This window comes from Corvus brachyrhynchos, unplaced genomic scaffold (assembly GCF_000691975.1).
Source record: "Corvus brachyrhynchos isolate BGI_N302 unplaced genomic scaffold, ASM69197v1 scaffold409, whole genome shotgun sequence".
In the NCBI taxonomy this organism is placed as follows: domain Eukaryota; kingdom Metazoa; phylum Chordata; class Aves; order Passeriformes; family Corvidae; genus Corvus; species Corvus brachyrhynchos.
The window spans coordinates 2,030,987-2,055,885 of record NW_008246059.1 but is presented as its reverse complement, the minus strand read 5'-3'; the positions used below and the strand labels follow the sequence as shown (position 1 = coordinate 2,055,885).

The window sequence follows — 24,899 nt, the reverse complement described above, 5'->3', positions numbered from 1 at the left end:
CCCCGCCCCCCCCGCGCCTCGTGTCTCGGGTGCAGCCTCAGGAGGGGCTCGGGAGGAGCCTGCTGATCACGCCGCGCATGGCTGACTGCTTAAGGCTGCCATGAGAGCTGATAATCCGAAATTGTAACGTTCTCTAGCTAGTGTCTCCCGAACTTATGTAGCAGACGGATGCTGTATTAATTGTATTGTTTTTCTGTTGCAGTTCATCTTGTGAATTCCAAAATGAAACAGAGAGTGACCTCAGAAAAGTCCTCAGGACCTTTGCAGGTATAGGCTTTAAAGCCTTGAAGCTAGTACCTCTGTCTGACACAAGCTTCTCTGTCCACTGAAGGAACATAAAGGGATCTGTTGCAATGTGCTTCCACCTGGCTTATGTCCATTTGGCTTGGGTAACCTCCTGGCAGACAGTGTGGCTTGGGAACATGCTGTCCTGTTTTGGCATATGTGCTTATGACTACTTTTTTTCCTATTGCTCCGCAAGTTCTTTTTACTTTGACACTGAGCTTACTGTCTCTCCGTTTAATTTTTCAGGGTTGATTTGGTTTGTTTGTCCTGACTACGTGCCTTTGCTTACTGAATCTGTCTGGCTTATGCTAAGGGGTTGTAGAGTAGGTTTTGTACTCTGTTCTTTGTAGGTGGGACCTTTGAAGAGTTATATCTGTCTTGTGTTGAATGTGTTTTAACTGAAGTGTTCAAGCAGGCAGTTCACTTTCTAAAGTCACCTTCATGAATCATAGTTGCCGTGGAATTGGTGGAAATGCATAAATAATTTAGGTTTATTTTAAGAGTTAACTGATTAGGTACAAACCTTAGCTTTTCTTGGTAAATCTTTTAATGTAGGCTCTATACAGAATAGTACAAAACTGTATATAATAAAGGCTAGTAGTCCTTCTACGATGAGGCATAGTGACTGTAATGAAAACTTCAGGTATTAATGAAAATTGCGGATTTATACGTCTGATTTATGGCAGTCTTGTCCCGTAGTGTCTCTAGGGTATAGATTCCTCGGTGTGGCTTTTTGCACTTTCAGTGGGTTAACTTGAGTATTGGCCAATAATTTTTTGGCAGAGTATACTTCACTCTAATCCTAAGTAGCAGCAAGCAGTGTCTGACTCGTGGTGTGATTCTTGTTCCCACAGCAGTTAATGTTTGTCCTTTAGTGGACCAGTAGGACAATTGGTGGCAGAAACTACCGTGGGAAAGGCGAACTCTTGTCCTATGAAGTACGGTGTGAATTGGTAACTTTCTCACGCTGGTGTGGCATTGTATCCTGGCTGTTCTTGCTTGGTTGTCTGCCATTGTTTGCTATTCCGTGGTGGCAATGTAACCAACCCAATCAGAAAGCTTTGATGCAGGAAAGTATTTATGCATGATAGGAAGGGTGATAAACATACTGGTTAGACAAAACAATAGCCTGTCTGGATCGAAGCAAGGAGGCTTTTGATCCATGTTAATGGATAATCAAATAACACATCTATTTAAATGAGCACTAGTCGGTGTATTCACAGGTTATGGAAACAGCTACGGCCTCAAGTGGTGTGCCTTTACCACCTAACCTTGCAACTGCAGTCGCTTTTGTCCCTGTCCCCAAAAGTCTGATACTGCTGCCCTCAAACTCAAGTTTGAGAGTTCCAACTATAGTCATTGCATGGTAACTGCCCTTGAGATCTAGTCAGAGTATTTCTGCCATAACACCTGCTCAGGTTCCTTTATGAAGGGTAAATGCCTCGTAAGAGGCAGGGATTGATCATAGTTTCATGTGATTATGATCTGTCTCTGCTACAAATAATTAGATCCCCTTCCTTACAAAGGCCTTAATAGGCTACAGTGTCAATCTTTTTGTCTTGAAAAGATGAATTGTATGTTACCTTAATGGAAGCATGATGGATTCCTAATTTTCAGTTTATGTAAAGAGTTGCAGCTGTCTGAACTGTATTTGTCTTTTCAGAAGTATCTCACAGATACCACATGCAGTGCTGCACCGAGACAGACTCTTAAAATGATTCAGCCTTCAGCAGCAGGTAGCCTGGTTGGCAGACGTAACGAGGTATGAACTAAATCTGTAGATTCGTAATTATTTCTACTCATAGTGAAATACTTTTGAGCTTTTTACTGGAAACTAATATATTTGAAAAAATACAATGTGCTGACTAGTGTGACACAACTTAAGCTTACTATTGTTCTAGTAATAAACAATAATAAAACCTAGCAGTTTCTTAGTTCTTGGGAAAATTTGGGACATTTCTTTGTCTAAACTAGAACTATAATGTGAAGAAAGCAGGACTTAATGAGACTTACTTGCAGTCATGAGTGTGCAGGCTGAGAAGTTTGTGTGAAGGCTGAGATGTTGCTCAAAACTTAAACCTGCTGATGTTTTATGCAGAAGAAATCTTCAGTCAGAAGGAAACTCTGGAATAACAAGTTTGCCTCAAAGGCTTGTAAAGCTGAGGTGTCCGTGGACAAGGAGCAAGAAAATGAGAATGATGTCATTCAAGCTGTAGATCTCATGATGAAAGGTATGTGGTAATTCCTGAAATGTTTTCTTGCACTTTAAATGCTATGCTACTGTTGGAGTACAACTTGAAACATATTTCCTTTGTCATTTAGATAAAGGCTTTGTGGTTTTTTTGTAATGCCTAGCAGGAGTTGGTGATTCTTATCCTCTATATTAAATAAAGTATACATGTCTAGTATTTAAGAATGAGTTCATGATAACCAGAAGCTGAGAACCATTGTGTGCAGCAGTGTTAAGGAGTCTTGTAGTTGGTTATTTTGGCTGGGCTATAAGTTTTCCAGTGACTAAGTTGGAATGAAAGCCTGTTCTGGCACGGTGTGTTGTGTGCTCAGTTTCTCAGAACCACTATGCCCAGTGTGGACAGTGACTTGGAAGTAACACTTCTGTCTTCCACAAATCACACATGAAGAGCAACATTTGCAGATGTGTCCATCTTGCAGAACCTGCTACCATGCTTGAGGCAGCTTCTTGAAGGCACTCTGTACAGCCACTAATGCAGTGTAGGATCTGTTTCCTGTAGGCTTGTGTCACTAGTTGTAGTGCCACAACTAATCTTTGAAAACACTGTATGGAGTGAGTTCTTAATATTACAACTCATAGAATACTTGTATACAAGTAAGATATCTTAAGGTGCTCTCAAGAAGTCAGTCTTACCACAGACTTACTGTAGCCTCCTACTTCAGGAAGTCCTTCATCTCAGTATTGGAAAGAAGTGGCTGAAGAAAGGAGGAAGGCTCTGTATGAAGTGCTTCAAGAAAATGAAAAGGTAGCTACTCAAAGATACCTAAGTGCTTCATCACTGGCTATTGTCTTCCTCTTCTAACATTTTGTTATTTGAACCCAGTTGCACAAAGAAATCGAACAGAAGGATGGTGAAATTGCACGCCTAAAAGAAGAAAATGAAGAGCTCATGTCCCTTGCTGAGCATGTGCATTATATGACCAGTGTGATTGAGGTACTTAAAGCAATTTTCAGTTAATGTTGTAGAACAAAAAAGTGAGAAACCAGCCAGGGTATCTATAATGAATCACAACTTCTGGTTTTTGTGCTCACATGACTCTTCATTTTAAGTTGCTCTCTGACCTGTTTCCTGCAGGATTGCTCTAATTCTAGAGTCATAAAGCTCCTTCTAGGGGATGAGTTTTTCCCATCTTAGAACCTACAGGAGTAATGAGAGTACAAAAATCGATGTTTTCTGAAGGGGGGATTAAACCTACTCTCTCAACAGAACAGGATTTGCATGTTGTAGATTGTGATAAGGGAAGGAAGGGTTGATTTTTCACTCTTTTGGGATGACATAAATTCATGTGCTTATTAATAGATTGGTACTGGTTGTGTCCTTTGAGAAACTAAACTTGAAACAGACTCACAAAGTAGAGTGGTGAGAGGGAGTGCTATGTTCTTTAAAGTCAAAGTTTTCTTGTCAAGGCAGTACCAGTTTCATGGCCCAAAAAGGGCTATACACCAAGTATCTAGGGTTCATAAGCTTTTAAATTTCCGAACAGCTCCCTCTGAGAATTCCTTGGGGCAAGTAGTTGTGTCACTAGTTCCATGGCTCCTCAGCCTCTGAAGCTGTCATAAATATATAGAGAGCCATGGAACCTGGATGTTCTAGCTTTCAGGTTGTTTTTGCAAGGATATGAAGCTTGGTGGCAAATACTTGGATTCTGTGATGACTAGACTGGAAGGTGGAAACAAAATATTATTGCAAGCAACTTGATGAAGTTTAATTCTTGATTAATCAAGTTAATCTTCAGTTAGTGCAGTAATTTAGATCAGCCTTGAAAGACTACCATTTTGCTACACTTGACTTTTTTTGGTATTCAGGGAACACTGCTTGTTAGTGATAAAGCCATGGGCAGAAATTATATTACTTGAGGACTTGAACTAATGTAGTTGGAAACTTTTCTACAGTTTCTCAACAGTTAAGATCACTTACTAGTTGTAAGCTGCTCAGTTCTGAGGCTTAAATGAGCCTTTAGGGATACATCAAACAACCAGAAGCTTCAAAACCAGCCTCTTTATGGTCCTGTTTATCTTCCTTAAATCAGGTTAGGTGAGGAACTTCTATCTTGATCAAGTGCTAGAAACTGCTGGGTCTTAAAGTTCATCTAGACTTAATAAAGCTTCATTACCTCTAATTAAAAATTATGGAGTAAATTGATTGTACAGTAATTTTTCTAAAATTAAACCTATATGGTACTGTAGTAATACTTAACTTGGGAAGCAGTTTGCCATATTTTAGGTTGCCTGAGATAAAACCTGTCCTACTGAAGAACCTAGGAAAAACTTAACAGTCAACAAAGCATATGTGGTCTGCAAGTTGGAGGTAGTAATTTGAGTTGAACTTGTGTCCTAAGATTTTTGTAACTGAGGAATGTTTTGATTATATCAACCTCCTAAGGAAGGTAATTAGTTTGCTTCATTTAATATCCAGAGTCTTATTTCACTGGTTATTAAGTAGAAAAAATATTAAATTCACTGTCTTGTTTCTTTGTAGAGGCTAACTGGGCAAGCACCTGGCAATCTTGAGACACTGGAGAGTCTGGCTCTAGAGGAATCCAGACAGGAAAATGAGGAACATAACTGTGGAGAGGAGGCAGACAGCCCTTCTGAAGAAGGGCCATCACAAGTATTGTCTGGCTTAAGGGAGAATAGATCAGATCCTTCTTCAAAGGAAGCAAACCATTTGCAACTGGAATGACAACCTTTAAATAGGCTTATGTATGTGGCTTTTAATTGCAGACTTCCTCTTGAAAGGATATACTAAACCTCAGGTATAGAAATTCTTGTGGGAACATTACAGATGTTGGCATTTTTAACTGGAATTATGTAGCAGTGGGAGTATCTGAATACTGCATGGAAAATTTACTACAGGCTGCATGTAGTTGCTTGTATGAAACACAAATACTGTGTATTTCAAGTGTTGTGTAAATATCTTTCTTACAAGTTGGTCTGACATGATGCATGAAAATTGATAAATAAATCTTTGCATTACCAAAACAGCCTCTTAATTGACAGGGGAATGGCTAATCCTAGGTTTAAATCAATTGTGACTACTGTAGATGGAAGCTTTTAGTTTTTTGGGGGGGAATGCCTAGGCAGTTTTTAACTCTTTAGATTTGCAGAATTCTGGAGAACAAAGTTACATTTTTGGTGGATAGAAGAGGGGGGGAAAAACTTGTGTGCTGTTGGTGAGGTTTCAGAAAGTCCAGAATGGGTAATAAGAGTCAAAATCTAAAGTTCAGTTAGATTTATGATTTTCAGGTTTTGTAAAATAATTTCCTCAGCCTTTTAAGGAAACCTTTTGCAAGCTGTATAATGAGAGCTTAAGTAGGAAGTATTAGACCATTTCTTTTAGTAATACTTCCACTGGCTTATGAAGAGAAGGTGGTGTGTTCTTGGGCCCAGTAGCAGCTGTGCTGAAAACTAGGTGGAGACAAAGCAGCCTGTACTTCAGAGCTATTCTGAAAGGAGACTGAAAGGGTGTTTTCGAGGTACTGCGCTGGCATTTAACAAGAGATGTGACACCCTTTTACCGAGGTACTTGTGTTCCGAAGGGTTTACAGGGATAGAAAGTGGTTCTTTAAAACCTTGAGCACCTTGTCTGACATCTGCATGGGGTGAGGATGGGACAGGAGAGTAAGTTGGATACAGGTTTTCCAGTACTGAGTGGGGCAGTTGTTCTGTTACAAGGCCTTCTATCTAAGGAGAGGCTTTAGCAATGGTGGCTGTTGCCATATCTTATAAACTGAAAAACTTGAGCTTAAAGTTGAGTGGCTTTGAGGAGGCAGAAATGATCAGAAGGATCCTGGTTCATGGATCTATCTGGCCTTGCCAAAGATGGTTGCTTCAGGGTATGTGTGAATGATTGGAGGGATCAGATTGGCACCTTTATATTCCTTCTGTCTTACTCCCTGTGGCTGTTGATAAGTTAACAGATGTTTAACAACTGATTTTAGTTGTCGCATCCAGGAAATGTCAGAACCATTGTAGGAGGTAATACTCCTGGCTGCCATTTTACCTCAAACATGCTTACTAGAAAAAGAGGCATCACATTTTCTTGTGAACTTTGTGAACACAAGATTGTATCTTCCAGTGTGTGCTCCAGAGGGTGCTTAGATGCATTCCTTTCCATCACAGTACTGAAAAAGTGATAAAGGCGTGTCCTTTATCTTGAACTGATGCTGTCTTGAAGGAAAAACAAAACTGGGTGGTGGGCAAATGCTTTGTAGAGCAACCTTGGTTTTCTGTTAGGGAGAAATGGGTAATGCTTGTCAAGTGACTTAGACCTCTCCTATCTCAGATTCTAAGCAGCTTTCTTAACAAAGTAGTTCAACATTAGTAAAAAGGAAACATAAATTTCATTTTGATACAATTGTTTTTTGCAGTTCAATTTCGTTTAGTTATTCATTGTTAACTGTAATTTTTTTTAGAGGTGGCTTTATTTTTAAACATCAGACATATTGCATTTGCAGAGGCTGTAGGAGGGAAGAAAGGACTGTGGCATAAGTAGCAGGCCAAAATGAGACCACAAGTGCAACTTTTCCACTGTTACCACCTCCTGCTCTGTGAACTGCTGTAGTACAAGTGCTGTTGTTGGAACACAGAACTGCCAGAAAGAGACATGCAGAATTTGCGTGCAGTATCTGCATCTGTTTTTCTTATCTTTAGGTTGATCAAGAAGAATGCTTATTAGGTTTAAATCTTACGCTTTTTTTGGATTGATTTTATTTAAATAAAAGATGTGACAGTCCCTTGATATGCTGGATCCTTCTGTTGAAGTGGACTGTGTACAAGTAAATCATGGAAGTTCTGCAAGTAGGCTGATGGATGTATTGCAGCATTTGGCCCACCTGTAACAGAATAAATTTATTCTATCAAAAAGGCATGTGGGACTCAGTAATACATACTAATGTTTTAAACCAAAACTATGGTTTTATTAACTGCCATTTGTTAGCAGAGGGGATAGTTTGCTGTATAAACTGAAAAAATCTTCACTGCAGGAGAAGGCCAGGTGTGAGAGCTAAACTGTGCCATAGTAATAAAACCTATATACATGCTTTGTCACAGATGTATTGAACCTTGATTGAACACTATGCCTACTGTGTCAGACATCAATGTATGAAAATGTTCTTGGCAGTTTTATGATGCTGCAATAATTGCTGTCTAAAAATGTTTTAAAAGTTTTGAGTTCGTTTATTCTGAAAATTCCTGAGTGCTTTTTTGAGCATGCATGCAGTAGCACTGTGCTACATAGTAAGTCTAGGAACTTTGTATTTATGTGCTAAAGGCTTGTCAAACGTGTAGAAATTATAGAGAGATTTGTTTGTGATTAGTTTTCTTATAACCATCTGACATTTTAAGTATATAGGGAAACTCACTTATCACTGGAACATGTAGCAGCTGAAAATCAACATCACTACAAGCTTTATATCCAGCTAAAGTAGAGAGGACATTCTGTCTAGCACAATAAAATCATCAGTTCTGGAACCTCACTCTAGAATGTGATTCTTTCCAAGAAATCATAAATGCATTTGTGCTACCAGCACACTGACTCCTTCTCAGTGCAGACACAATCCTGTCTTTCACTGAAGCATATTCAGGCTGTGTAGAAGTGGGATGCATCTACTGTGTCCTAGCACTTCTCCCATCATATGTGCATGTCTGAACAGGGCTGAATTTCAGCCATGCAAGAGTAAAGTGTGGGGAGGGGGGTCATTTGCAGGTGTCAGATGCTGTGAGAATGAGCAGCTGTGCCAGGGGCAAGCAAACCATGGGGCAGGTGGATTGTTTATGTGAGGAAGAACTCACAACTGGTTTAAACTAAATATTGTTACTTTTGCTAAACACCTATTGTACTTATTGTACTCTCCACTATTGTACAATGTGTGGAGAAATTAATTAGACCATAATATGTTGGGGAAGATGAAACAGGAAAGCCTTATAAATATGATTGCCTGACAAAAGATTTTGGGAATATGAAAACTACAGGCGACATCGAAATGAAAGCCATTTTTGAAATACCAAGTCTTAGTTACTGAACAACTGGAAAACAATGGTATGGCCAACTGAAGGTAATCCCCTCTTGATTGAGCAATACCCTCTGCTTGCAGGCAGGTCCAAGGGTCAGAGCAGACCCTACTAGCTCAGCAGAAGGGGTCCAAAGAGTAGTTTTTAGAAGTTAAGATGTAACACTCTATGGTAATATAAGAACTCTTATAGGCTGTATGTAAATGCTATAGGATTTGTATCTTGTATTAGATTGGTTAGTGACAATTAGAATATTCAGTACAGAAGATGATTTATTGTATTGTAACCAGGACTTCAGACACTCTTACTACACTCTCTCACTTCTTCACTCTCATTCCTCTCGCGCACTCTCTCTCTCTTACCCGCTTACTCTCTTGCTCTCCTGGGCCTGCTCCGAGCTGAGTCTGGCAGCTCTAAGCAGTGCCCCTGTACCCACGCCCTTTGCAATAAACTGCATGTTCCAAGATCTGACTTCAGAGATCTCTTGTCTCTGTCTGTCCCCACCGTCCGAACCACCAGAGCTCCCGCAATAATAGCTACTTGGTTGGGCAGCTGAAACTCACTTGGTGCATGACAGTGGATTGGTTATGTGAGGGCCTGCAGCATTGTCCTGTGTTGCAGCTTATGGTGTGGCCTCTGCATTAGGAATGAAGTTAGTTATAGGTGGGGTTGGGGTTTTTTTTTTTGTTTGTTTTTTTTTTTAAGAAAGTGTGATGCATATTCATTTACTTTCCCTGAAGGGCCATCTCAGGTTGTTTTCAGGACTGGATCTGAGAATTTAATAAAGAGATGTGCAAAAATTGCCAAGGCTGTGCTTTTCCAGCACTCCAGTGTTCTGTATTGCATTGTCATCAATGCTTTTTTCAGCAGAAAATGTTTATTGTGTTATTCATGTCTCTTTCCATTCTTGTAATAACACAAAGCAGTTCAGCAACTGATAATGGTGTTCTGAGGAGCATTAATTTGCTGCTGTTTGTCGATCTGCTGGCAACAGCGTGTAATGAAATGTGATTGGGACGTGTTCCAAGTCAAACCCTGGGGTCTGAGGGGATACTGGTATCCTACCCTTAGGAGTACTGCAGCCATTTGAAGCTGGGTGCTGTGGATCCTTTCGTCAGGATAATCCCACTGCCAAGCAGGGAGCCACAGTCTGGCAGTTGTATTGACTCCTAATTAAAGTCCACATTAATTTGTATATCACAGGCTGCAGGATAGGGTGAAGCTATAGAGGATAACTTTCCTGAAGGTTTAATGGATACAAGAGGCCTTGCCAGTAGCAGTGTCAAACTGGGCATCCTAACCTGCTGCTATAGCTACAGTAGTCTAGGGGTGCTACAGGCTTCTATTTATGGGGCCAAATGCTGAGACAGTTACAGCATGGCAGGGGTACTAAAAGCCACCACAGTGTAAGGTCAGAGTACCTTTACCACAAGATAAACCCCTTTCCCAAGTGCACTTCTAGCAAGCTCCTCATCTCTTCCATCTGCACTGCTGCTGAGCTACTTTGGTATGGCAACCTTTTCCTAACATACTTTCCTGGGATGGCCCTGACCTTTAAATTTATCCAAGTAAGCCTGCTGCAGCCCTAAGAGCTTTTGTAATTACTGCCTACTGCTTCCTTCTTTACTAGTCGGTAAGCATGAGCCTTGTGATGCTCACCTCTGGTGCATCTGGTTTTTCCTACTCCACAAAGAAGGAGTGTGTTAATATGCCAGGAAGAGGCAGCGTTGTCAGCTCTGCAAGCATAAAAATGTACAAGCTATGAGACAAATTAAAGGTTTGGTCACTTTTAAAGCCTTCAGGTTTTGGAAGCTTTAAGGTCTGTTCACTTGTCACATTCACTTGTCATGAATCCTGTTAGAAGACAGTTATTTGTGTATTTAGTTTTCTAAAACAGAATTAATGCTCCGGGTGAAACTTAGCCTCTATACATCTGTATCCCGGGTTCAAGCTTGTCAGTCTCAGATACCACAACAGGAACTAAGTTTGGTCTAACTGTTCATACTAAAAATTCCGTGCATTTCCTCAGTGACTTTATTCAGCGCACAATTCGCTCCTTCCTATCTGATTCTTTTGAATTGTATGCATTATTTTAATGGTTGTAAGGGTGTAGCAGATCAGCTTTAGGCTAATAAACTTCTCAAAGGGTGTCTTTAAACTACAGTGAGATGAGATGAGATGAGATGAGATGAGATGAGATGAGATGAGATGAGATGAGATGAGATGAGATACACGCTCCATTTGGTGCAGTACCTCTATTATGTGAGTTCCCCCTGTTCTCTGCAGCTTTGGCTCCCTGCTCCATAGGCAGTTCTGCATTCCCCAAGATGTGTGCTGTAAGCCTCAATGTTTGAAACGGGAAAATGAATGGAAGGAATGTCTTCTGTCTGAGGAGAGTCTGTCTTCACAGAAGGAGAGAGTAATCATTGCAAGTGTGGTAACAATCCTGGAGCCTCTTCAGCATATTTTCTGGTAGTCCTGTGGAGCCTTTCTTGGTAAGTATCTTGAATGATACACAAAACTGGCTTGCTCTGAACTGAAACTATAAGCCTGATAGTGAAGAGGCTGTTGATGGAAAGAGGGACTATACATATGGACTGATGTGCTTAGTAATTAAAAAATAATCTTTATTATAACTTAAATGTGATAGGAAATATGGTGAGTACAAATGCCACAAAACTAAAAGAAAAAAAATTAAAAAAAAAGTAGATACAAAAGGACACCTTGAAAGAATTCAGCTGATGGGACAGGTGTAGTATAAAAACCATAACATGGCTATTTCACCTTCTGCAAAAAGAGTTTATATCCATCAGTAAACAAGTAAGCATTTTGCACTGTACAAAATGTACTTCTTTAATTAAAGGAAGAATATATATATTTATAAATATACAGATATGTACATTCTTGTAACATTCACAGTAAAAAAAACAAAACAAAATGACCCCTGCCTGCCAAAGTGTTTGGCTCACAAGGTTTCCTTTTGATGTGAACTGTTTGCAATATTTTCTATGTCGTCTATGCAAATTTGGATACTTCAATTGACATCTAAATAGCATTTCATGCATAATGAACACAGTACAGGAACACTCTTCTGTTAAATTCTATTCACCTCCTCTGTTAACTTAAGGCTCGTAATCAAGAGTTTGAAGCACTCCCTGTCTTTAATCCTTGCAGTGCAGGGAGGGGAGGTGCATTCACTTCCCCCTCTGTTTATTACTGCCTCCGAGGTCCACTTAGTTTGTTCTGTTCTTTATATTGAAATCACTCTATAGAAACTATGCTCCACTAATTAGAATGTATGAAATCTAATTCTGCCTGCAACTTGCAGGACAAAATGGTTTTGGGGACCCGTGCAATTAGCTGTATTCACTCCTTCTTCTCAGAATAAATAAATGCACTTTACCTTTTCATTTAGTTTTCAGAAACCTACATGATTGTTTGATCCCCCTCATGAATAGCTGGATTAATGATGGTTTCTTGCTGGAGGGCAAGAGAAGGGAATAAAAGACCAGTGGAGGCATTTAGAATGAGTCACCAAAGTGACGCCTCCCAGGTTTTACATCAGCTGTTTCTCGAGGCAAGCCTTGTAGAACTTTCCCTGTATTTCATTACCAAGGCTCAACTGAGAAAGCTGAGCAGCGTTTCCTGCCACTGGAGTGTTGCTGGGGGCACTGCATGGCAGCAGACACTTCACTTGGGGTTCGGGAAAGCTGCTTTGCAGTCCTGCTCAGGTGGCCTCCCGATTGTCCTTGTTAGATATGGTATCGCACATCTCAAGCTTTCACGACAACTTCAAGGAAGTAAATACAATAGGAAAATACGTGGAGATGCCAAATTCTAAAAACCTCACAGAAGTCTGTTGAGGCTGAATAACTGCAATTTCTTTATTTGTTTAGAACCAGTAAAGAAAGTATTGTTCCTCAGCATCCAGCTGTTCCATCATGAGCTGCAATGAGGAGCCAATAGGAACCCTTAAGCTGGTTTTTAGATTTTGCTTTTCTTTAAGAAGTCTGTAAATTGCTACATTTGGGAACATTCTCATAGAATTCTTCAAAGTCTTTCTTCTGCTCCCCACACTGAAGTGCAGCTCTACCCTACTTTAATGACTATTAAATATTAGCAGGTTCTTTTCAATCTAAAAAGTTGTGGCAGCTTCAGTTCCACGGCGGCTTCCAACTTTAACAAATTCCCGGGGAAATTTGTCCAGCTGTTCATATGCCAGTCTCCCATCTTCACCTGAATGCAAAATGATAAAGAATAGTAATGTATTATGTTGTTGCCCTAGAACATTTAAAATACTGGCCTCTCTGCTGTTAGAAAGTACTGATTGGCCAGTAACTTCTACCCCTTCTTAAAATCTATCTTGTTAGAAGGAATTTCAGAAATTACTTGGAAAAGCTAAACATGCTCTGAATGTCCAAATTATTTTTTTTTCCCCTCATGTTACTTGCTTGGTTATCTAAAGCCAAACAGAAGCAGATGTGGCTTGTATGATTAGATGACAGTATCTGTACACTTGTCTTACTCTGAATGACCTATTGACCTAAGCTTGTCAAGGTCTCAGCTGCTGCTGTGATGTACTTGAGGTAAACAATGTTTATCCACTTCAGCCTTGGACAATATAAAGTTTATCCACCTCCCACTTCCTGGAACTTTAAAGAAGTGAGTCTATCCACATCTTTACTTCTATACTTCTGAAAAAGAGCAAGCAGTATGTTTGCTAAATATAATTGTGTCTTTCAACCCCTTTTTCCTTAGCTACTGCCATCTGTATGCACTTTCATGAAGATAACATTGAGCCTAGTGCGTTGAACTCGCCATTAGGAACCAAAAATGGTCTCTATGTTGTCTGGAAGAATGGCAGAGCAATCAGAGTTTTCAAAAGTGTCCCTGGGCTGCTTGTTTTATAACCTGAGCAATAACATGTCCAACAACAGACTGAATTCCTGCTTTGAATGAAAGAGAGCATATTTGAAGAGTCTGCATAACTACAATCACACAAGGACATCCCCACCCCCCATGGAGGAGAAATTCATGCCCAGCCAAAAGGCCAGAAAAACACAATTTTTCTGTGCCACTGAAGTACGGATGCCCTGAAACTGTACAGATTAATTATCAATTATTTCCGTTTCTCAACTTCTCCATTGCTATCTTTCCTTTTCTACTTTACCCTCCAGACTCACACAATTCAATTTCTCTATTTTTGGTTCATTTTCAAAATGAATGATTTTTAAGAATTTGTATTTTCTGACCTGTTTGAGTCACTATGTAAAGTTTTGTTTCAATTTAGAGTCTCACATTTGCATTACTCAGGTGTCATAGATGCTGCTTTGTTGAAAAATAAAATTAAATAGTGCTCCAAATCAGTCAACTCACCAAGGGAGAGTAGGGTTTCAGACGCCACTTTTCTGATCTCTTCATTGTCAGACTGGCAGAGCGTGACCAGCATTTTAATGCTCTCAGTAGCCTGGGAAGTGCAAAAAGAGCTGCATTAGCACCACACAGTACACTCTGGGGTTTTTCCACAACCTTGCATGGAAATAATAGCCATCCTCTGCATCGCCCTTTCCACTCCAAGTGAAGGACTTTGGCGGAGACAGAAGGAATGGGGTTTCCCTGGGGGGAAGCATTTGGAGGAGGCATATTTTCTGCTGCTTTCTAATTTTCCTACCCTATGCACTACATACATAAATCTGGCAGACCAGCTATGTCTGCCACTTCTGACTGTAGGATGGGTGATGGGCTGTGGACCAAGGCCATAAAAGTGCCAAGGTAAGGGTACAGCAGGGAAATAAACACGAGACAGGGGCCTCGAGAATGGGTTTTCTCTAAAGTATGTCAAGCTTGTGCTCACCAATATTTCCATACTTCTGCCTTGCCTCTGCTACTTTGGGAAGTAATCAAGGAATAATTCTGTTCTCTGATACGAAAATGTCAGGTCTTTGGGGAGAGCAGCTGTCATAGTGTTTCTGGCTGGCTATTTAATACTACAAGAGAGATGAGTGAAAGGAAGGGCAGGTACTGCCCCAGTGTGACAGAGGCACTGAGCCACAGAGTCAGTATCTGTATGAGCCCTGTCTATCCAAGGGGCGCAGGTCTGGTCTACATGCTCGGAATGAGGGCTTTGCTACCAGAGCCATTAAGTCTCACCACCTTGTCTTCAGCTGGTCGTTTGTGTGTGACTCGGGGTAAGTCTGCACTGGGTGCACACTGGTGACTCCAGCTCGAATGCTTGTGAGTGATGGGGCCACAGCAACATGGAGCTTGCTGCAATCTGAAAAAACCCTCAGAGCTTCAGTGGGACCTTGTGCAACCCGTGTGGATTAAACTGCCTTTGGGTAACCCCATCCACAGCCACCTATCCATTGCAGAGTTTCCATCTCTGAAGAAATAACTTCCAGCTTCAGCTTTTTCTTTGAAGATCCCAAATGATGATACCTCCCCTCAGTAGCTTTTTTCCCCAGCCATTGCTAGTCTCACATTCAAGACTCACTGGAGCCACACTGCTCAAGTTAAACTTGTCTAGTTCCAGTTTCCACCACTGGTTCCTAGTCTGAGTTTTTCTGAGCAATCAAAAACCCTCCTGCACTCTGCATGCAGCAGAGGTGTAATGTCCCTCACCATTGCCTCTCAGGGATGCCTGCTAGCTTCTCATTTAAGGGAGAAGTTTTTTCATATTTAAACAATACTGGATTATGTATTGGATGGCATCAGTTGTGACTGGGATGAAGTTACAGTTTAGAGCTGTCCTCCAGGGGACAGATTAGAGGGAGAAATTGTCAGTCCAAAGTGCGTCTGTCTCATGGAACACATTTTTTGCCCCATGTCCTGTACCAGCCAGGCTTGGGTGGCTGCTGTCTCGTATGGCTCTATACGTTCAAAACAAAAGTGCATTTTCCCATCCTGTCATAGGCTAGAGTGCAAAGATGGTACCAGATGCTAGCTGAAGCTGTAGTGCCCAGATGTACCAGTTATTTGTCACAAAACAAGCTGTGATCTCTCTTTTCTGCTACTGCAACTCACATGCATTAGAGCTAATTTTATCCTGGGAAAGCATTTTTTTATCCTTCTCAGCCAGGATTTTGCAGATGGATTTTTTTTTCTCTGTGAAGTGGAACTAAGTCTCCTGAAGTCAATATGAGGGGGAGGAAAAGATGATACACAAAAGATTAAACTTTGCCAAGGTCGCAGAGCCCAAGTGTTTGTGGTTTAGAAGTTTCTAAACCGTTCCCTTTATCTGAAAAAGGATGGAGCATAGCAACACAAAACAAAAACGCTACTGCTGCTGTTACTGCAATTTCTATTTTGTTGTTTGTACCTATCAGATGTCCTTTCTGTAAAGCAAAGCCAAGCACCACTGTGTATTCCTTGTCTCTTACCTTGAGGTATCTTAGAGCCAAGCAAGCTGCTTTCTGCAGCTGAAGGTTGGGCTGGGTTAGTGCTTCACAGTAATAAATCAAGGCCTGAAAACAGATAGAGAAGAACAGCAATGAAAATGTCTGTGCCTCCATGGAGCAGAAGGGTGGAGCACGGAGGTATTGCTACCCTGTTAAAAGGAGAGCAATTGCAGCGTGCCTCCCTGACAGTGAGCATGTGGGATGGTACAGTTAACGGGGCGGGGAGGAATTCCCTACAGCAAATCCAGGCCAGACCACAAGCCGTAGATTAGTAGTCTCAGGCCAGCTTTTGGTGAGGAAAAGTTCATGTTAAAGTGAGATGCAAAATCTGGCACCTTTCAAGGCCTTTCACCATACATCACCAAAGAGCTTTGAATGTGCCTTGGGGTACAAGAGCTGGCCCTTGAGATGGTCTCTTGAATGAAGGGGTAATAATGAACTAGTTGGTATAGACCCCAGGGAGACTTAATAATGATTACAGTGTTCGTAGGAGCTGTTAGTTTACTGCTTGGCCCTAGAAATTAGTAGCTGCTACTGAGGAGCAAATCTCAGCACCACTCAGCTGTGCAGTGAACTCATCTGCAGCATAAGGCTGCATAATACCCTCACAGAAGGCACACTGTGGTCCTTCCTGCAGGCAGTGGATCAGGTTTCAGCTACACATGCCTGTTCCAGAAGAAGGTTATATTTTCCCTGAGATGCTGCCTCCAGGAAGCTGGGGATGCAGAAGAATGGTATGAAATACCAGGAGGCTGCAAAAATGGAAGATGAAGTGGGAGAGCAAGCAAAGGAGGGGACTGAACTGATAGAACGAGCTCCTTTTTCTCCTCTCTTTGCCTTCCTTCTACTACTCTTCCTCTTCCAGCTGCCTTTTCTTGTGCTCTTTCCCCAAAAAGAAAAAGAGGGATAGTAGGGAAAGGTCTGCCATGAAAGGGTAGAAGCCAACCCCTAATTTCTTCTTACTCCTCCTTCTCCCCTCTATTTAATTTCTGTGTTTAACCTGTCCCTGCTTGTTGCTTTTGGTATTGGTGATAGACCCAAATCTTAGCTCTCACAGCTGAGCTGTGTTTGCCCAAGGCAGTCCATCTGCTCCAGAAATGGTGGGAAGTCCCATAAATGGCAGATTCCTTTGGAGAAAAAAAAAAAAATCTGAGACCTACATCTTTTCATGTTGGTGATGCTGGGGACTGTTACCTTGAAGCCTTGGACTGAAGCCAAGTCTGAGACAGGGCAGCAGAAATGCTGAAGTGTGGAAGATAGCTGGAGAGCACAGGACTCAGTAAGTATTTGCAGTTTTGGTTAGTACCTGTTTAGCGTAATGACAAGTAGAAGCAGACTGGCATAAAGACAGAAACAGACCTGCACATGTGCAGAAAAAATAGACAGGATATCCCTCTGGATCAGTTTAAATCAAGCTTGGAGCAGTTATTTTATATGCACAGATATTTGAGACATACAGGTAGAAAAAAGCCATGATGACACAAGTCTCTCATGTGACAGGTGATTTTCTGCCACTTACCTTCTCCCTGAAGTGCCTGTTTTCTGCAGTTGCTGTCAGAAGCGATGCCACAGTCTCACTGACTTCATTTTTATTTTCATTGAGAAGTAAAGCCAAAGCTCTCAAAACTTCCTGCTGTGGTGGAAGGTTATTGGAGTTTATTTTGGACACATTTTGCTGCAGTTTTCCATCTTTCACCGACTGCAGCACCTGAACCACAGATGCTAGAAGTGCAAGAAAAAGGTCCATGTTACTTCATCCTCTCAGTATTTTGGATTGATCCTTTCCTCATTAGCAATCCTTGATTTATACTGCACACACAAAGGATATGAAAAAAATCCCCATCTGAGCAACTGCAGCATGGCAGTCTGCCTGGGGAATTGTCTGGGCTTTAAGCTGGGCCAGTTTCTCAGACATTGTTCAAGGGAGGAGATGAGTAGATGGGCTATGTGGGATAGTGCAGCACTTACTCCTACCCAGAGCTAAAGGCCTACCTGTCTAATCTCTGCTTTCTGCTGGAAGATGTAAATTCTCACTCTAACAATTGAAACCAAAAATCCTTGTCAGTGTATTGGCTTCCAGAGCATCTTTGTGAGAGCTCTTCCTGGATAGATTGATGTCTGCCAACAAGAGCCAGGGCTAGTATGTTTCAGAGGTGAGCTGAAATGCCATTTTGCTTCCAGGTTTTTGAGCAAAAGCTCCCTAGTATGCCCAAATAAAAAGGAAAACTAGGCGAGGTTCCTCAAACTCCCTCTCAAATAGAGAAGAAAACTTGGCTTCCAGGGACTGCAGTCCAGCACACTTTGTGCAGTATCTGCTTCTCTCTTTAGCTCTTGGTGGCAGAGCCTGCAAAACTCTGAGGTGCTGTGATCCCTTGGTTCCTGAGAATTGCTCAGCACTTCAGAAGGTGTATCCATAACAGATGGTGAAAGAGCAAGACATCATCTAAGCTGTGGGTACAGAACACTTCCCAGACCTTGGGCTCAGCCCACCACCATCAGCCATTTCCTAAAAACAATGCTTTCAACACAGTTTTTTTCCTATTTGAATATGGAAATAGAAATGACTGAGGGTCTATCTTCATTGGCTCCTTTCCCTTGACGTGTACAACAGTTCAGGTGCATTCACTTAGTAGCCAGGGCACTTCTTTGTCTCTTTTCTCTCCTTTTGCAAAATCAGCCTCAACTGCTTTGTGTTGAGCACAGAAGAACAGGCATGTACTCCCTAATTAGCCAGCAGAATTTATATACCCTACCTTCTTTTGCAAGCTGTAGCAAATAGCTTCCAAGGTCATTGACACTGTGGCTGGCAAAGTAGTTGTAATACTGAAAGACAGTAATGGTCTCAGAGGACATGCTGGAGTAGAGGACAGGCTCCGTCCGGTCCAGGATCTGAGACACCAGGATCCTAAAGACTGCAGGCAGCCATGGACAAAAGGACAGATTAGTGAGAGCAAAAGCTGCTGGCAAAATCACGCAGTGCACTTCAAAACTAGAAAGAAAGAACTGAATCTGCAAGACCAGGTACTTCCCCATGTTTCTAAACTCAGCTGGGATTAGGTTAGAAGCTGGACAGGCCTTCTCCCTGTCTAGGTCTCATTACCAGAGAATATCTTTGTAAGGACGAACCTCTGCCAGTTTACAGATGGCTAGTGCAGCTTCCTGTGCAATCCATACAGCATCATCTCCACCTAAACAATATCCTGAATTGTAAAACCTCTCCACATGCACTGCCTGTTTCACCCTCACAGTGCCAGTGAGGCACGCGAGATGTGCACAGAGGCAGGATTTGGCTTTGCTATTTTTTATGTTCCTGCATGAGTGTGTGGCATGCAGAAAGCTAGTCTGCAGCAGTGTCTGTGAGAGCCATGGCATGGAGCAGAAAGGAGAACACTGCACTGCATAGGCATCTACAGTGCAGGTGCCCACACCTGGGCAAATCAGCCTCCATCCCCATTCTGTCCAAGGGAAAGCTAGTCAGTATAAGCTGGAGTTTGAGGTGTGGTACATCCCACTCAAGATAAGAACCTCTGCCCAGACAAACTCACTTGAATGTGGATTAATTTCATCCCAGTGCACTGTATTGGGGTGGGGACATTATACAGACACACAAAATTAAGTGCAAGGATTCCTGATGGACTGAATCACTTATAAACCCGTATTTGGGAACAGACTTACTTTCTGGTTAGCTTACAAACCTCACCTTTCTCTCCTAGTATGATCTGATTATTTGGGCCAAAACTGTTTCAAGAGTTGTAACATTAGTTTTCAAATGAGATCTTGGAGCTGTGGCCAAACAGATCTCCAAGGCGTTGGAGAACAAAGCTCAGTACACAACTCTTCTCCATTTTGATGGCTAACACAATTTTTTGCAGCAGTTTGTACCTGTTTCTGCAAGTCCTGGACACTCTTCATTCACAGTGGTGGCAAAATTGATATCCAGCTGCTTCATCATCTTGTCTGCAGAGGTGTGATACACTCCTGAAGGGCCAGTACACTTCATCCAGAAAGCCAGCAGTGACAGCTTCTTGTGGAACTCTGGAATTGCTGGAGAAGACAAAATGAATGATAAAACAAAGCCATGCTGGAAGCATTGATTTTGAGAAAAGATGGTAAGAGTGGAGGAAATCTCACCCTATCCCACTGATGGACAGTTACTGTTCCCTGGGTTTCCCTGAGCCATTATCTTCACAGAGCACAACCGTGTGCTACCCCACGTTTGTAACATGTTTTTTCTGTTTCCCATTGTAATTGAGAAAATTTGCTCCTGATCCAGCTCTTGGCACTGATGTCTCTTCCTTTTAGATAGCACAAAATACTAGGGGAACACCACAAATGGTGTGCCCAAGTTTGGTCCCTGTCCTAGCACTGCTCTGTGACTTCAAGTAAGTCACTCAATTTTATCCTCAATTTTCTGATATAGTAAATACACCTTGTAGTATTTACCTATCCTGCCAGAGTGTACATAATGGTAACTATGTGTTTGTCAAACTCTTCCAAGTATTAAAATAGATGCAAAAAGAAAAATAACTAAGCAGTTCTCCACAAAGATGACTAAAAATGAAAATGTTCAAAGAGTTGTATTATGCCTCTGATATTGTAATGCAAATCCTGCCTTTCCTCAGGAAAGAAAGGTGGAAGAAGAATTTAGGTCTTCAGAGGTGGTAGCATCCCCACCCCAACCCACCAATGACATCTGTCCATCTTCTGCACATCAAGCTGGGTAAGAAGTCTTTTCTCACCTGCGTATTTCTGGATACCAGTGGTGAGGACAGAGGGAGGTGACACCTGCCTGCCTGTGGTGACTGCTGCACCTCCTGGTGACCCCGAGCCAGCCCTTACTGCAGTGGCATCGCCTGCACCGCTGGCGAGCTCTGCACAGCGATTATTTCAGCAGACACACACGCCAAACAAACCCTTGTCAGAAGGAAACCCCCTAAGCTCTTACCATCAGTAAGAGAGGTGATGTTTCCCAAGTTCTCAGTGCTGATCTCTGCAATATTCTCCACCACAAGGATCTGCCTGGACAGCTTATCCAGGAGGTCTCTTGTCACGAATGGTGTTTTACTGGAGAACACAATTTGCTGGTGAAGAGAAATGGGAAGAGACAAAAAGGAGTCATTGAGCCGAAAAAACCCCCAGCCTCAGAAAAAACCAAAAAACTCCAAAACAACTCAAGTGCAATGACAAATTCATTGCCTGGAACCACAGGATCTCCTCAAACTTAAAAAAGTTTTTAGTCTTTGGGATATTTTTTGGTCCTGGTTGATATGCATCATTCCTTGTACCTTCAATATCTACATACAGATCCAGACACCTGAGTATCCAAGCAGCAATTTGCATAATTTCTGATTTACACACTCTCCAAAGCTAAAGAAACCTGTCACCATAAGACTTAAAGCCAGACAAGAATATTAGTCTGACTTTCACACAACATAGGCTGTAGACTTCCAGGACATCCCTGCATAGAGGAAGACCTCTGTTGCTCTTTCTCCATTCCATTTCAGCTCTGATCAATTACTTAGGTGCCTTTACTAATTTTATTAATTAATTAACCCTTGCTAATACTCTCTACTGCTGCTGTCTGCATCTTCTTCAGCAGTAAATAATGTTCATATCAAATCGGCTCTGTGTGGACGTAGTTCAAGTTCACCCCACTCAGCTGTGTATTTACTGTGTACTCTTGTGTTGAAACCAAAAGCCTCCCTTCTTCTCATAGTTGTGAGTCAGCAGAGTTTCCAGCCCAGCACTAAGGGTGCTGGAATCAGGCTCATGCTCTATGGCTTCAATGAGCCTTTGGGAAAATAAAGCTAATTATATCTTAGATGAAAGAACAAAATAATTGTAAAGAGAAAGTTGCAGCATGTTTTGATTTGTCAAGAAAACCCTGATGCCCTCACTTACTGGATGTTTAAATTCACATTTGCTGTGCATGGGCTCTGAAAAAAAACTACAGAAAAATTCCTCTAGTTGTGAGCATGAACTGACAATTTTGATATCCCGGGGGGCTGTCTCATGCTGCCTTCACTGTGTCTGTTGCAGACAGAATTTCTCTGCCTCGTGCAAAAATTCATTTCTGCTCTTGAACGCTGCAGCCTCATCTGGGGCTCAGTTAAACAATGGGGACAGGGTTCCTGCTTTACCTCTGGAGACATGGGCTGCTTTAACTGGGGACTGACTCCGCTGAGGACCTCCCAGCGAAGCCAGCAGGAGTTTGTAACCCAGAGCAGGGGCTGCCCCTGTCCCCCACTGCCCTGCCCCTCAGCCCTCCTGGGCAGCTTGTGCCAAGTGCCCCACAGTTCACATGCCAGGTCTGCTCCAAAACAGTCCACGATGGAAACAATGGAGGCACATCTGGCTGGGGTGAGGGGGTCACCATCCTACCCCAGCATGGTGTCCATCCCAGCCCTGCGCTCCCACTGCCTTGCAGGAGCAGCGCTGACCTTGCCAGCCCCCATGCTTGTACCCATGCTGCAGGCAGGAATGATTTTAAAATAAATGCCCCCAAACGAGGCAGGCCTGGTACCTGAATGAGCTGGGTGCAATACTGCAAGTGCTTAACTATGGTTATATCGAGGCTGTCGTTGCCTGTGGTCAGGGGCAGAGGGCTGCCAGCCACGCTGGTGCCCACGCCCGTGTCCTCGGTGAGAGCTTCGCTCAGGTGGCCTCTGGCTTCTGGGTGCTCCGTCCTGTAACTGGGGTGGAGGGAGGGAGGAGGAGGTCAGTGCAGAGCCGGCTGCTGCCACAGCAGACACACACCCACACCCCCCACACTCACACACAAGGTGATGAGCAAAGAGCACGGCAGAAGAGCTGAAAGTACCCAGAAACCTGGTGATGAGCACATCATATCACAAAGGAGCAGGGCTGCCCTGGCTGGGTGCAGGAGGGTCATACCCATCTAAGGGATAGACCTGTCCCCTGACTGGCTTGCCTTAAGTGATGTGATGCCCTCAACAGCAAGCTTTGTTAACCCGTGGTTACTGTCCCTTGGTGGTGACAGCATTCTCTCATCTGTGATGAATCACCTGCCCAGTTGCTCTGGATTAAGCACCGTGACAATTTGTACCTTCTCAAGCACTGAGCTGCTAATAACAGCTCTGTGCTTTCTGAGTCCTCCTCCTGCCAAATTTAAGGCTCACTGCAGAAGGAAAGGAAAACCACTGCTAAACTAAGAGACATGATGTTTTCATATGCTGTTTTAGACACAATGTGTAGAGCTTATTTTGCCAATTGTTTCTGAAAGTGTAGAGCTAGTCTTACTGTGTTTTAAATCATTATTTCCAATATTGTCTTGCTGTACAAATGATCCTCCCTGTGTTTAAATGCAAAGCCTGAGGTCAGTCCCCAGATGGCAAGTGTGTTTGGCTACAAGTTCAGAAGTTTCAACACTTGCAGTCTTTACACTGAGTCACACACTTACACATCTAAAAATGGAAGCGGGAATCTGCACTGTCTGGGATGAGCCAGAGGGGAAAAAAGAAATTTTAATTTCTATTTTAACTGGTTGAAGCTACATCCTCAAATCAGCACAGACTGGACTGAGGTCAGAGTGCCAGTTTAGCAAGCAACACAATTTCCCAAATTTTTTTTCCCACCAAGTCTTATTCTGGAATGAGGACATGAGATGATGGGAACTGCATGGTGGTTGCTGGTTGCATTCAAATTGCTTTAAGCAAGCTGTGAGTAGTACAGCTCCCTGGTTGGAAAGCACAGGGTGTGAGGGAACTGTGTTCCTTTCTTTTTTTCCAGCTCTAGTGCCGCTTACGTGCCTGCTGGGCATCGTGTCAGCTCAAAGGATGCAAACATGCTTTTAAGATCTAATGATCGAAGCACAGCATCTTAAAGTCACACCACAATGGCAGGCCACGGCACAACACCACAGCTTTTTTGTTTTCTCTTTTTTTGCTTTTTTTTTTTTTCTCAGAAAGACCAAAAGTGATGAAAGAAGGGCAGGTAACACGCAGGGCCATGAACAGAGTACCAGCCATCACTCTTACATTCCAAAGGAAACCTACATCATGCTGCTTAAATCTGGCCCTGTGTTATTGTTACTGACAAGCTTAATCCACTGCAAAGACTCATTCGGCTAGAGAGAAAAGACAAAGGGAGGGGGGGAAAAACCACAGAGGAATTAGTAATTACATCCAAGGAAAGCCAGGTCCAAACCTATGTCAAGGAAGAGGCTCTGCCAGTATTGATGTCAGCTTAATTTAATTAACCCTTCTCCTTTGGAGGACAGACTGCATATATTTGAACAGGGGAAAAAAAAATGGTCCTGGAAACAAAAGATTTTGTATGCAGCAGCCATGGGGAGCCCTCTGACCCTAAAAGTCATCAAAGATTAGTCAGTCTTCCTTGAATAAATTGTGCACCAGGATCCCCTGTTAGCGACAAAGAGCCAGGGTGTCAGTTTGGTGTAAGCGCAGCTGGCAGGTACTACAAACTTACCTATTCTTCTCAATCTCAGTATCTGAAAATACCGAGTCTGCACCTCCTCCACCATTACAAACCTCCACACCACCACCATCCTCATCATCAAAGTCAGAGGTGTTCAGGAAATCAAAGCTTTCTAAAGCACTTTCAACTGTTAGACTTAAACTGGAGGACCTGCTTCGGCTTACTGCTGGCTTGCACTGCAAAGGCAGAACGAACCAATGAAAACCCCAGATATTAGCTACTACAGAAAGATAAGAAAAAACAAAAAAGGATAAAGCTTAAAACTTCAAATTCTTCATTTTATTTTTAAAACTTCATTTTATTGGGTGTTTCATTTCAAGCCTTCATATTCATAGCATATACAATCAAAGCCTGAGAACTGGGAAAACCCTTCCATTCCTCCTCCCCTCCTCATGCTACCCACTCTCTTCCCCAAAGGAAAAACCTCAAAGGCAAAATTCAATGTGTTTTATAGAAATGAGAAGTACTTCTTGAATCCAAGTTTCGCAGCTCTCGGC

The 24,899-nt window shown here is 42.3% G+C and overlaps 2 protein-coding genes across 6 annotated transcripts in view; one reads left to right on the top strand and one right to left on the bottom strand.

Annotated features, from left to right (window-relative positions):
• Positions 1–8: 8 nt before the first annotated feature.
• GMNN (geminin, DNA replication inhibitor) lies at positions 9–8,011 on the top strand. Of its 2 annotated transcripts, none has more exons than XM_017746158.1 (7): positions 9–123; positions 203–267; positions 1,949–2,047; positions 2,384–2,516; positions 3,199–3,281; positions 3,360–3,470; positions 5,016–8,011. In XM_017746158.1, the coding sequence occupies exons 2-7, from the start codon at positions 223–225 to the stop codon at positions 5,217–5,219; spliced, it is 675 nt and encodes a 224-aa protein (XP_017601647.1). In that variant the 5' UTR covers positions 9–123; positions 203–222; the 3' UTR covers positions 5,220–8,011. The 2 variants fall into 2 exon arrangements, with proteins under 2 accessions (XP_017601647.1, XP_008640915.2); XM_008642693.2 differs by lacking the exon at positions 9–123 and adding an exon at positions 1,140–1,223.
• A 3,140-nt stretch (positions 8,012–11,151) lies between these two features.
• The window catches only part of FAM65B (family with sequence similarity 65 member B), a 71,874-nt gene continuing 58,126 nt past the window's right edge, over positions 11,152–24,899 (bottom strand). For 2 of the 4 annotated variants that reach the window (XM_017746154.1, XM_017746156.1), the window contains 10 exons: positions 24,394–24,578; positions 22,469–22,637; positions 20,891–21,026; positions 19,828–19,989; positions 18,699–18,857; positions 17,465–17,667; positions 17,140–17,205; positions 15,928–16,011; positions 13,925–14,015; positions 11,152–12,784 (listed from right to left, as the gene is read on the bottom strand). In XM_017746154.1, the coding sequence (XP_017601643.1) occupies positions 12,684–12,784; positions 13,925–14,015; positions 15,928–16,011; positions 17,140–17,205; positions 17,465–17,667; positions 18,699–18,857; positions 19,828–19,989; positions 20,891–21,026; positions 22,469–22,637; positions 24,394–24,578 (1,356 nt within the window). In that variant the 3' untranslated portion in view covers positions 11,152–12,683. The remainder of the gene's footprint in view (positions 12,785–13,924; positions 14,016–15,927; positions 16,012–17,139; positions 17,206–17,464; positions 17,668–18,698; positions 18,858–19,827; positions 19,990–20,890; positions 21,027–22,468; positions 22,638–24,393; positions 24,579–24,899) is intronic. The other 2 variants (XM_008642691.2, XM_017746157.1) reach the window with 1 other exon arrangement.

Coding starts and splice junctions, on each gene's coding strand:
- GMNN (XM_017746158.1), top strand. CDS start 223: ATGAAACAGAGAGTGACCTCAGAAAAGTCCTCAGGACCTTTGCAG. Junction 2,048..2,383: donor TGGTTGGCAGACGTAACGAG/GTATGAACTAAA, acceptor TGTTTTATGCAG/AAGAAATCTTCAGTCAGAAG. Junction 3,471..5,015: donor ATATGACCAGTGTGATTGAG/GTACTTAAAGCA, acceptor GTTTCTTTGTAG/AGGCTAACTGGGCAAGCACC.